We start from the raw sequence: 13,677 nt of genomic DNA on the forward strand, positions 1-13,677 counted from the left end.
AAATAAATAGATAAATAAAGGAAGCAGATGCTAATAAACCTAACTCCCCTTGTACTGGGGAGAAGACCCATCCTTGAGTTCTGAGAGAAACCAGAACAGCCTGGCTGTGTTTCAGAAGAACCAGCCATCAAAGTCTTTATGTTAAAGTGTATGAACTCTCCCTTGGGAAACAGCCACAGCCCTAAGAAGTAGCTGGTTTAATGCTGGATTTTGTTCTTTCCAGACCTCTGAAGCCCAAACCGCCACCTCCCCTGCTCAGCACCAGCAGGCCTTGCTTTCCAAAGCTTCTACCTCCCGCACAGCTGTAAGCACTAGCCACAGAGGGACACGCATTTTTCTTCTGTCAAACTCTCACCAGTTTGGGTCAAGGCAGGTAAAATCAGTACAATAAGGATTTAAACTTGCGGAACAATTCTGGGAAGCTTTCAGCACTCAGGTCAGGAAGGAAGATAACATCTTTGCTGCTGCCTTGACATTGTCCCCTGCCCCAAGGCAGGGTGGCAGCCAGAAATGGTCCTCATCAAGTGCCACTTGTCCAAGAAAAACCACATCACAGGGAAAGCAAAACTGAGATCATGGTCAAGTCCCATTCATACTCACATCCTAGGAATATGAAAAATTACATGGAGTGAGAAATCAAAGTTGAGCTAAATCTTCTCATTGTCTTTCTGCAGAGATTCACAAAAAGCAAACAGAGAAATTGTTATGCTCACAAGTATTTCCAGGACTGCCACCAGTACTGGTTTGTCTGGGTAAAATCATGCTTCATGATGGGAGCAACAGAGTCTGGGTGTTCATTCCCAGCTGTGACAAACAAAAGGGCTCCTTGCCTGTAGCCAGCTCTCACATCCTCCTGCCAATGACAGAGGATATGACCAACAGTGTCCTTGAAGGATTTTTCCAAGGACTGATATCTTCAGATATTTTCTTGTTTCATTTCACAAAAAGGAAAACAAAAAAGACACTGGAGATAGAAAACATTTGATTAAGCAGTTAGTTGAAGTGCCTCATGCCTCGCTGATGTCAGTATCTGGACACAACACAGTGATCTAACCGCATCCTTGCCTATTCAAATTACGCACTTGAAAATGTACTGTGACTGCTGTATCAGTGGCTTTACTCCACGAAGACAACTAGTTCTTGAGTGAGGAAATAAAAGTAGTTCCCAGATATTTATATTTGGAAACACCGACATACTGATATCCTGACAACACAACTAGCCAGACTAAGCCCTTTTAAATAGGTTACTCATTTCCACGTCCACTGACAGCATACAGCAGTTGCTGGGTGAAATCCTTCAAGCCAGGTTATGCAGAAAGTTGAACAGGTGACAGAAGATTAGAAGGCATCATCAGAGTATGAATTAAATCTGCACTCCTAAACCCTATTAGTTGTTAAAAATGGATACAATCAAATCTTTTCTGTCCCTTCCTGTGCATTTGCTTACTCCCCTTGCCTGTCGCTACCAGCTTGTCTGCTCACCATCACATCTCTCTCCCCCTGAAACTCTTTACCACACTAGTGTCTCAACAAAAATCCTTTTTTGGTATTTTGCCTGGGAGAGCTGGGCTGGTGAGAAGGGAGGCTTCTGTAAAGGTTAACGTTAAGGTGCAATTATGCTTATTAAGGGACAAGGAAGAGGTGAAATTATCATTTCAGCTCCTTCCCTACCCAAGACTTATTTCGCACCCAATCATGAACTTGGCTTATGTTGTAGTCACACGTTTTCCATCATAGGCCAACACCAAGAAACTCTGAAACGACTGGGAGCTCCCTGATAGCAGAGGAAAGAGCACAAGAGACACCCCTGTGCCCTGTGAGCAGCAGAGGCGGAATGCTGCCCACCAGTACCCGCAGCGAGCTGGGGACCTGGCAGGGCAGAGCCGCTTGCAGAGGCTGCCAGCTCCAACAGGAGTAGCACAACGAGCAAGCACTAATCCCCACATCATCTTTGTGCACCTGTGAGATGCCTGCTGTGCTCATGTGTGTACAAAAGGGTGGCTAATTAGTGTTACAGACACTAACATCAGTCTAAGTTTTGGAGCATGTGCCACATTACATGCTGGTTTCAAGGACCCGTGCCATGGCTCATCTGCTGAGGCTTTCAGGCTTCAACATTTCAAATCAAAAAGAGGAAAGATTCGTTCCTCACTTGAGAAAAAAATATAATTACTTTTGTATACATTTACATTACTCCACAACCACAACCTTTTGTTCCATAAAAATTAACTGTTGTAATTTATGCTTAGTTCAGTAATTAGAAAAAGCAGCATTCTCCTCAATGACTGCACACAAGTATTTATAGAAGAGCAGCAAATTTATTTTCTGAAAATTGCATGGTTTTTTTCACTATTTCTCACTCTGAACTTATTTTTTATGTAATTTGCCTACTGCTGCCATCTGATTTCCTTAGTATCTTAAGCCTACTACTTCACCTGTGTGTTGTTCAGTACTAAATCTCAGCCTGAGGAGATGCGGAACACACACTGGCGTGATTTGAGAAGTCAGGAAAACCTTTCCTGGACTGTCTGCGCTGCCAGCACCATCTGCAGGGCTCTGACGTACAGAGCAGTACAGTCCCCTCGCTGCAAGTCTCAGGTGAGCAGTGCCAGACGTCACAAGGGTGGCCACGACAGCCACATCACTCCCCTCTCAAGGAGGAAAGCAAGTGCAGGTTCCTAATCATTGACTCAGAAGCTCTGTGTAGAACAGGGGATTGTATGTTTTCCTGCACAGCAACCTGCAGGTAACTCCTTGACACCAACCTGATTTTAGTCCAGCTACTGACAGTTCTTACAAAGAAAATATATTTGCCCTGAACTCCTAATTATTATAAAATTGCGTGTCTATATTCTCAGAACTAAGGCCTTTAATTGCATTTTGCATCACCATTCAAATTTAGGAATAAAATGCATACATTGAACCATGATGCATTCTTGACTGCACTATCTCGGCAGCTTACAACATTCTGTCTAAACACATGAACCACTTGAAAAACATTATTGCTGATGAGGGAATAGCTCCATCTTCTGGAATAAAAGTTACTTTCTTGACAACCATCTTTATATATCCAGCATGGATCTGTATGTAAAACCTTGTATTTCAAAACCTGAGTATTTTTACTGATGGAAGGTGAACCTGGGATAGAAAATGGAAGGAATTTAGGATAATAATGTGTATTCTGATGAACTTTAGGGAGCATTATTTTCTAATGACACTGAAAATGCATGTCCATCATTCAACATGCCATATTTAAAACTGACCCTATTATTCAAGAAATAGCTGTAATCTGATTTTGAGAACAAGTGTTTAAACTCTGTTTAAGACAGAGCACTCAACACACATACTTAACTTTAGTCCTGATTCAGGGTTCTTTAAGCTTCACATTGAAAGTTTGTAGTTTTTCAAAAGAGTGTTTGTGGTTAAACAGTTTTAATCAGGGAGTGACTGAAGCCCCTGCCGAAGTCCTTGATGTCGGTACTGCAAAGAAGGGGCTGCAAAGCGATTCTTATTGCTATTTATCAAAACACTTAAATGTAGTTTAAATTAAATATTTCAAGTTAAACACATGATGCATTTTAGGCAGGTAATTAGTAATGACGATTCCCATATGTAAAATTTTAACTCAAGGTAAAGTCAGGTGTTCAGCTGGAGGAATCAGAACAAAACCATGTTTATAATTCCTGATTTCATCAGTTTTATGTATCATGGACACATTCTATGATTGTTACTTGAAAAAACAAGTGTTAGTGAACTAAGTTCTTACGTATTCACTCACAAAGGCAAAAGAGCATTGAAGCTGTTAGTGATCTACTCACTGGTGCTGCATAGTATTTCTTTTTTTCACAGGAAGGGCAGAGCCACCGGAAAAAAAAAAATGAAAAATTAAAACATGTACATCTCCATCTACTTTTGAAACAGTGGTGCATCTGAAGTTAATACATACGGACACACGAGAATAGCAGAAATTTAAATAAACTTGTTTAACAAAACAAAGCAACTGAAGCTTTATTTCTCTATATAGAAAGATGCATCCCTATGTGCATTCTTTTAAGCTAAGGAAAAGGAAAATGTCATGCAGCCCTTGCAGGAAATAAATCCTCAGGTGGTAATATATATACATAGAAAGTTTTCCCTTTAGTAGATGATTCCTCTCAAAAGATGCATAATGCCATTTAGGAGAGCCAAACTTATGATTACTTTATAGTAGAGTATTCTACTACATTTTTTCAGTACAACAGCAGAACCATTGCATGAACGACCATATTGCTCGCATCAGTTAAACAAGAGCAAGTAACAAAACTTAAGCAGCTAAACGTATATCTGGAAATGAGACTCCTTACGCAAAGTGAGCACAATGAAAGGATATAGAACAAATGAAAGGACTTTTCTTCAAAAAAATTATCTTTCAACTTTCTGCAACTTCACGTCTCATATGGCTTTTGAATGCAGGCATTAGTTAAAAGAATTTTCCCACCCTTAGTCAAGTATTGACTGTATTTATATACAGCAACGCAATGACAAACAAAAGTAAAACATTTTGCAAACCGTATTACTTTATGTAATACAGCATAAAATCCCTTTTTCTAAGGCTAAAAAGGACAGATTTACAGTAATATGAGGTACCAGCATTTATGGTCGGAAAACTAAAGAGGGAAAAGAATTATACAGCATTGTCATCAGACATTTCTATTTTTTTTTTTTTTTTTTTTTTTTGAGGGGTTTTTGGTTTTGGTTTTCTTTTTTACAAAATATGTGTCTTGATGACCACATGCTTTAAGCTTATATTCATTTGTTTTTATATACATATTTTTTATTTTTAGGGGCAATTGAGAGAGAGTCACAAATAAGGAAAGGACACTAAGGTTTTAATAAGGGCAACAAAAAAAAGATGTCTCCACCAGAATAGATTCACATTACAGTACACCAATATTGACAGCATTCTCTTTCATCTATTTTTGGTACATAAGATGGGATCTCTCTACGTAACCTTATAAGGCTGCAGTAACTAAAAAGTAAAAAACCTATTAGTTTACAATTTGTTTAAAAATTCTGAAAGACACAGCAATTTCTAAATTTTAGTAGTGCTACCCATACACAACCATCCGGTTTAAGAACCCATTTAAAGAGCCTCCTTTCAAGGGAGCTTCCAAGAGCAGAGTTGTGCAATATGGATGTCTCTTACTACAAGGGAAAAAAAAAAAAAAAATTACACATGGCACATTCTCATTCATATTTTGCAATGTAAAAAGTTACAAACATACCTAATCAAATAAATAATAATAAAAAAAAAATCTGAAATGTGTTTGTTATGTATCCTAAAACCACTACGCAGAATAATGGAAACTTTCACTCACAGATTATTTACATGGTAATACCCAGGTCAGGGTACACACTGCTACAAAACTCATAAAACAAAGGGTAAACTTGAAATGTTTTCCATAGTAAAGGTCTAGCAGCATGACTATATCTAATGCTGTTTGTTTTCGTGACAGTTTTTGGAAGTTTGTTTTAATCTATGTCTTCATCCAGTTCATAATTGTCTTTATCATAAATATCTTTTACTAAAAGAACCCGTACGAGCATATTTTCCAAAGTGTTGCGGTCCAGTGAAGTGGCAGTGTACCAGATGGGACTCTCCGTGGAGACAGAGCACTCTGGTTGCAGATAGAACATGTCTGTCCTCTGATTCAGATTCTGTGGGCTATAAGGAGGAAAAATACAGGGGGTTAGGAAAAGAGCCTCACGGGACAAACCAGCATGTTAGGAGTTCCAACATCCTGCACAAATGAAATTCTAACTGTGCCCAGGCAAGTTTAAGAAAAGAAAATAGAAGAAATATTAATGTGGATTAACATGGTTCTTGTTCACAGAAGGAGCCCTGCCAGGTCTGGCCCAAGCCCAGCCAATGCCACATCCTCAGAGCATCCACTAGTTGCCAAGTATATTTCAAACAGCTTAGCATCACCTTAAATTTTACAACAGTTTTACAATATTACCTTGAATTACAACATTACCTTAAATTTTATAATAGCTTTTAAAGTGTTAAATATTTTATCAGAATTATTTCATCAAAGATGTGAGGTATATGTTATTAGAAGTGGAACCAGAAGAAGCAGTCCGCTGCTCTAGTTCACAATGGTGACCAACATCTGTAAGACAGCAGGACTTGAAACCACACCATAAACAATGCTCCAAATGGGTTTAAGTGCATTCTTTCCCCTAAACTGACACGTTTGTAAAGAAGACGACGTTAGTTGTTCTCTCCTCCCTACTGGCCACATAATTCAATTCAAAAATCCAGCTTCAACTTTTTAACAATATATACCCTCTCCAAACTGTGGCAGTTGATAATGTGAAGGCAAAAAACCCCAAACCCTGAAACAATCAGAAGTTACTGAGTTTATGAAAAACAGGTGCTTTGCATTAACAGACAACAAGCTACTCTTTACTTGTTTCTTTCTATAACATCACATTCTTGCAGGTCTACCTACACTGTGCCCAAGCTCTTTATTTTTAAGAATAAGATGCTGTTTCCTTATATGTTGGATCTCACACTTAACTTGATTTATTGTGTTGTATATACAATGTGATTTTATTTCTTCAGCATCACTTAGAGTTACATAAAATCTACATCAAAATCAGTTGCTCAAATGGCTGTTCAATTAAAGTATTTCCCACAAAATCCTGTTTTCAAACAATTCTAAAACTTACCTGCAAATTATTTTTTTAAGAGTTGTCTAAGCTTCTCTTTCTAATGTATTAATTTCTGTGCAGATTGGAAGGAAACAAGCTATTTCTAAATGCTGGGTTACTGTCAGTAGTACTTTTTCTACTACAAAATATTTTAAGCATTCTTTCAAACGAGGTATCTCAAAAGCATCTACATTTCAGATTGTCTCAATCCAATTCTTACTGAAGAAACAGGGACCTCACAAATGAAACCCTCAGTAGCAAAATCTACCAAATGACTTCCTGGCAATTCTCTGCAGAGATACATGGTGTTTCCAGGTACGAAAATTGAATCATACTGTCATTCTCAAATGGAATCCTTGACAATTAACAATGAAATACTCTACTGCTCCTGCACTTTGTGCATGTCTTGTCCAGGTACAGAATGGGAGATATCAATGCTTTCATTTAAATATTTTTTCAGAAGATCTCAATCCATTCCCTTTGCTTCAGCATATTTCATCAAAACATTTCTCTTTTGTACCTGGTCTACTCTAGACCACTTCTGTATTACCCTGTAGACTTACCTTTTAGACAGATAGCACTCAAACATTTTCACAGGGCATCTAGCTGGATCAGACGTGTTTTCAATTTGTTCAAATACTGGTTCATCATCTTCATGTTTCCTTTTTCCAGTAGTAATCTTATCTTTAAGAAGAAAATCGACATCTAAGCTATAACTTGAAGTTATTTTACATTTTTCAGTAAACTTCCCAGAGTGGGCAGCCCACCAAGTACCACATTTTGGCCACCACAACTATGCATATCTGCAAACTGGAAATGCAACCCACAGCCATAACAAAGTCACAACATTCAGCATAGAGACCAGTGGGCTCAGAGAGATCATTTAACACAGAGACCCTGTAGTCTCCTCGGACCATAGCCTCTGATTAAAAATCTGGGAGCTGAGAGCTGCTGAACTTTATGGAAAGGCAGACCTCTGGCTCTTAGCAAGGTGCCCAGATGTCCCTCAGAGGAGCACAATGTGGATGCTGCTGCAATACTAATTTTGAACTGCCATAGTACCTTCACTATCAGCTCTGCACAGGGAAGACACTTGATATCGAAGACAAGCTTTGCTTTCCTTTGTTAGAGGATTTTTCTTCCACTGTCTAAAAACGGTGCCAAAAGAAAGTCTTAAGTGCTGCTCCACTGTTTTCAGGCCAAAATATTTAGTGTTAAAGTAGAACAGAGTATTCAGAAGAGCAACCGGTGAATGCGATCCTAGCTGTTTAATCCTCCAAAGGTAATCCTCTTCAACTCGAGAGAATATTGATCCTTCAGAAAAAGAATATTAAAGAAAATACAATGGATTAGCCCATAAACTGGCCAGGTGCAAAAGAATCAAGTTTTCATCTACTATAAAATTTAACAAATGCCCATGATAGAAAAGTCTAATAAGCATATTTAATTATGTGTCCGCACCCCCAAACCTACTTCTTCAAGACACAGACACCCACTGTTTCAGGAAGAGACAGCCAATGGGAAATACCAGTATAGGCAGTTTCACACAGAAAACATTTCTATTTAATTACAACAGCATTCTTGACATGCAGCTCCCACATGTTATTACATAAAACCAAATGCTCAAGGGTCTAATCTTAATCCCTTCATAAAAAGCATATTTTTGAGTTCATTTTATTCTGGTCAGGCAACGCCTCCAAATAGCTGTACCTTCTTCTTTCTTATTACTAATGGCCATCTCACTTGGAAAGCACTCCTGGACCATATCAGGATATAAGGAAGACCCTATACAGAGGCTCTTCAGAGCTATATGGAGAAAAGCCAGTATGAAGAAGAGAGAGGAAAGGGGCTGGTAAGAACAAGCCCTCACTCAAGAGAAGATTGTGAGAAAGATGGAAGAACAGTGGATTCTGCAGTTCAGCACCAACATCAGTCTGCTGGGGAAAACTCCTGTTTTCTCCATGAACTGATGATCCTCCTAAGCAGAAGGCCCACAGCAGACACTCCTCCCAATCCAGCTAAAAGGCTAAAATACACAGCTCATTTGTTCTACCCACACACAGCGCAGTGCCTGCATGCTTCCCATCAGGGAAAAAAAAAAAGGGGCAAAAAATAAACTCAGCTCAGGTAAAAAGTACAGGTTGAAGAGCAGCTGCTTATTCTAACTTTCCCTCCTAAATATGGATAGTCAATTTAAGATTAACAGGTAGTGGCAAAATCAACTCTTGCAGCATGCATTACCAAGAAACAAACCAATAAGAACAGGTACAGTCTCAACTAAACCCTTAGATAATATATTTATGATTTTAATCAACTACTATTGGAATGGATAAAATGTTTGTATGTATCTACATGCTTAAGAATACAGAACTATTAAGAGGTTAAAAACATACATGACCAAAAAGAAAATTACCATCTGGAAGTATGCTTGGTTGCCAACTTCTAAGGATTTTATTTAATTCCTGTTCAAATGTCTGGTAGATTGGATCAATAAATATGTTGTCTTTTCGATTGCTTCCATATAAATACTACACAAAAGAGAGATACACAATATTTACAATTCCAGATTAGAACAATTCTTGTGCTACAGGGTTCTTCATCAGTACAGTTCTTGCACTTTAAAAAACAAAACAAAACAAAACTACAAAACCAACAGTATCTAAAAATAAAGCAATGACACTTTTCCAATATTTAGCAGTTAAAAGTTACCTCCAATATAACATATCTTGTATATTTCTAACTGGATATGAATCACAGATTAATTACAACTCTAACATTTTTCTCTAAAATTTCCTGTGTGCAACATTATCAGTGACTGGGGAGTCATTACAAAAAATAAACAAAAATATATTAAAAAAACCCAACTAATTTATCTTTTCCTCCACCCAAGTCTTCAAAGAAAAAAAAACCCCACACATTTAGCAAGAATCTCCTATTTTAAATGTAACTCTGAACACTGACAGAAGCATCTTCAACACAGACTGGGAGCAAAAAAAAACAACCCAACCCCCAAACATGTATTTGTGGAAATGATATTCAACAGTGCAGGAAGAATAATCGGGTGGTGCAAGGTGCCGCCTGTTCTACAATCTGATTATCTTAACCCTCTTCACCTGACTGACAGAAACTCTTCTGAACCTTTACCAAGAAGGAATGGCCGAGGGCTATACTAGTGTTTGACATTATCCTCTCTGGAGACATTTCTAAGAAATGGAAGATTGGCTTCTTAAATTTTCCACTTCAGAGTTATCTTTGCATGAACAAGCCTGTTGCTAGTGAAGGCAACATAAGTGACAGACATAAAAAATGTACTCAGTTCTGGAAATGGCATCTATTTCTGTACACATACTTGAAATAACATTAAACACAGCACTCGCTTATACTAGGCAGTTTGGCATTATCTTGACTTCCTTATCTTTGCACTTAGTTTTATAATAAGGAAAAAATGAACAAATACACTTCCTAGAAGTTACCAACACAACATCTTCATTTAGGTAACTATTTTATACATTTAACTAATTCTTCAAAGCACAATACTCTCCAAAATGTGCTTTTTTCTACATATATCAGTTTTGATTTTATAAAACAATTCTAAACCAGACAACACAGCTTACTATAAGCTTCATGGGGTTTGCCGTTATTCCCTGGCACATTTTTCCTCCATGAATTTTCTTTTTCTCTGGTTTGCATTAAACACTTATACTGAATGCCAGCAGTGAAACTGAAGTGAGACTGAAAACTGGTTCAAAACCAATGCCCACATAAGCCTGTAAGAACTCAACTAAAAATATTTCTGTTTCCTGGTTCAGAATAAGTGTTTGGCTAAATCACTAGGTGCCTGCCTGACCATGCAACAAACCTTAAGAGTGGTATTTTTCAGGATCAGTACTTCAGAGTTATCAAAACTGTTACTGAACCATTTCTGGCTGGAAACAGAATTTCAGCTGCACATGAAACTGAACTGAGAAAATGTAACATTTCACTTAGTTACCAGTTTCCTGGAACAGATTTTCCAGTGCTTCCTTTAAGAAAAACAGTCATTTTACAAAGTCAAAGAAACAACCTAAGACTTGAAGACTCCTAAGCACTTCCCTTGTGCTCAAACTATATTGCACCCATGAGGAAAAGCTCCAACCCAAGCCCTTACTTAGCCACAGTGAATGCAGTAATTCTCTTTTTCTAACCTCAGCTTCCACATTTTCTTCCTTTGAAGAGAAGCTTAACTCTAAGTTAGCAAAACATTAATAATATTTGGCACAACTTTATCATTAAATGGCATCATTTAATCTCCTCTGTGCTGCTTCTGAGTTAAACAGAAACCATATCTTTTATGCAGTAGTAGTATTCTGTTTCAGTAGCACCCACGTTGGGGTTGTCAGATGGAAAGGAGGACTAAGAAAATACTAGAAAGCAATGGAGTTTTGTTGCACATTGCAACAACTATATTGCATTTAGTGTACCACTAACTTGTTTAAATCTGTTTCTTCGGAAGGGCAACACATGCAATTTGGCATTAACACGCAGATGTTGGTTGCAACTCATGACAGCTCATAAGCTTACATGTTTCTGTCCCTCACTTCCTGTCTGCCTTCGTGAACTGCAAACTCCACAGACAAGAACACATCTTCCTACGAGTCTGAGTAGCAGTGGCACAACTGGGCCAATGAAATGGGCTGAACCGTTACCTGAATTAAATACTGGGCAGCAAGTATAATCTACAGTTACAGTAAAATGACCACAAGTTGTTCCTCTCATGTTCCAGTGTTGTGTATGTATATTACGGCTCATGACAATTATGTTGTGCCACACAAAGTGATGAGCTAAAAAAACACCAATGAAGTTTTTACAAATAACTAACTTTCACAGTAGACAAAACAATGCCAAAGACACAAAGAGCTGGAAAAAAAAAAGTATTAGTTGAGTTCCATTTTATAAACACATACCTCACTCTGTATTGTTTATTAGCTTAATGTATTTTCAATTCAACAGACAGATACAGAGGGATGGTATATCATACAAGTGCAGAAGCAGAAAGCTAGCTGAATTTGAAACATGCCTTGTAGCAATATTGACTAAAATGCCAAACAATGAATGCTCGCTTCTCAAATTTCAACCATGAGGAAAAGAGTCTTAGTTCTGTATACTCTCAATACAGAAAAATTAGGGGAAGTACTATTTATTTTAAGAAGATTTTGATTTTAAAATCTGTTATTTGATTCATGGCCTCTGCCTTAAGTATGAAACAGTTTAAGCAGGATTGCAAAGCCTGTGCACAGCTTCCTTTCCACATCATACACATTTTTTATGGAATGACATTTTCTGCTCTGAATACTGCTTATTTTTATCTATGATTTGCCTTACGTACCAAAAATTAAGACATCCTCTGCTTAAAAGATAAGCTGTGGAATCGGTTTTTCTAATTACCTAGTATTATGTTATTGCCTTTACATACAATACATCTAAACTGACTCCCTTTATCTTCAAAATTCAGTGTAATTACAATTCAGGGGCAGGGTGTGTGTAAGACAGTCAATATAGCAGAGTTTCCTGCACTCTACAAAAAAGCCTGACTATGACAGTCTGCAATATTCACTGAATTAGACTCTCCCAAAAGGACACTTCAGATAGCTTGTTTCCACTATATGCTAAGTAGCAGAATTAGTAAAACATTCACATATCATGCCTTGTTTCATTATGGTTTTACATTAAGCCATCTTTAGCAAACAAAATGAAGCAAAGCATTTGAAAAAACTGTGCTATTTTAGACTGCAAATTCCTTGCTTTAACCTAGCAAGAAGCTTAAAATTATTACAATATACCAGTCTGCATTTCAGTTTTCAGGATGGTTCTGCAAACTCATTTTCTATACAGATAGCTTTCTACAATGTGATTTACACAGCAGCCTCTCTGTGTTCCAGATCATAGCTGTTATATGACTAGCTCCTAGCCAATAAATCCACATGGTCTCCTTTTTTTCACTTAAGTGGCTTACAGTCAAATCAGCAGCTCCGCTTCCCACCTCTACAGCTTTTACTAACCTCCTGAATCCCAAGACACAGGTAATAGATGCTGTCAGGTGCATAGTTCTCTCCATTTGGCCTTCGAATTTCATTGACAAAATGTGTCAACCCATAGTTTAATTCAGCTGAAGTATGTGATAATAGATCTTCCTTTAATTTCACAGACTTTGCTGTAAAATAGAGAAAAAATGCTACATTATACAACAGAATTTTTACACAATGACAGTGGGATGTGGTATTTTTGGACTGGAAATTGGAAAACTGGCTTAATGTCCTCTCCACTAACCAATGAATGAGTCTTAATGTACTAAGCAGTTGAAATGTTAGGTCTGTATCAAAATAAACAAGGCTACTAGAGTTAAGTCTGGTTAGCCAAATGCAGTATCACCCACTGATGAATGTAATGTCATGCACAGCCAAGGATGACAAGGAAGTGGCCCAAGATGCTGAAGTGAAGATGGTGCTGTAGAGGGAGACCTTCAGGGGAAACAGCCGTTTCCAAAGATTCAACAGCGTGACACAAAGGTGCTCAGACACATGTGGGAGCTGAAGAACAGCAGGAGTAGCAGCAATCCCCCTTCTCCCTCACAGTACAAATGTACCCACAGAGGAGCACTGCAGAAAGAGCAGCAAGGCTCCACGGGAAAAAAGGCCCCTTCATGTCAGAACTCCACAGCCAGGTAATGCCAGCCTTAGATGAAGAGCTCTTTCCAGGACAAAGAGTAGGATGCCCCTCCCTTGCACTTTAGAAGTCCAGAAAAGGTGTGAGCTCCAAGGTGAGTTAGAGTATGAGGAAAACCAGGATGCAAACAAAAAAAATCAAAATTGTCATGGAAAGTGAGAAAAGCCAGAAAATTGCTGCCCTGGCTTGCACAAGAAGTGTAAGACCCAGCATTCTGAACCAAGTAGGGAAAACTAGGCAAGAAAAAAAAAAAGGAGTTTGGCAACTCTGTGGTAAATA

General features: G+C 38.1%; 1 protein-coding gene across 18 annotated transcripts in view; it reads right to left on the reverse strand.

Annotated features, from left to right (window-relative positions):
* Positions 1-3,979: 3,979 nt before the first annotated feature.
* ZMYM2 (zinc finger MYM-type containing 2) overlaps positions 3,980-13,677 on the reverse strand; it is an 83,596-nt gene continuing 73,898 nt past the window's right edge. For all 18 annotated transcript variants that reach the window (XM_030476482.1, XM_030476489.1, XM_030476490.1 and 15 more), the window contains 5 exons: positions 12,735-12,886; positions 9,110-9,224; positions 7,759-8,010; positions 7,260-7,380; positions 3,980-5,704 (listed from right to left, as the gene is read on the reverse strand). In XM_030476482.1, the coding sequence (XP_030332342.1) occupies positions 5,512-5,704; positions 7,260-7,380; positions 7,759-8,010; positions 9,110-9,224; positions 12,735-12,886 (833 nt within the window). In that variant the 3' untranslated portion in view covers positions 3,980-5,511. The remainder of the gene's footprint in view (positions 5,705-7,259; positions 7,381-7,758; positions 8,011-9,109; positions 9,225-12,734; positions 12,887-13,677) is intronic.

The sequence above is a fragment of the Strigops habroptila genome, chromosome 2 (genome assembly GCF_004027225.2).
Source record: "Strigops habroptila isolate Jane chromosome 2, bStrHab1.2.pri, whole genome shotgun sequence".
NCBI lineage: Eukaryota > Metazoa > Chordata > Aves > Psittaciformes > Psittacidae > Strigops > Strigops habroptila.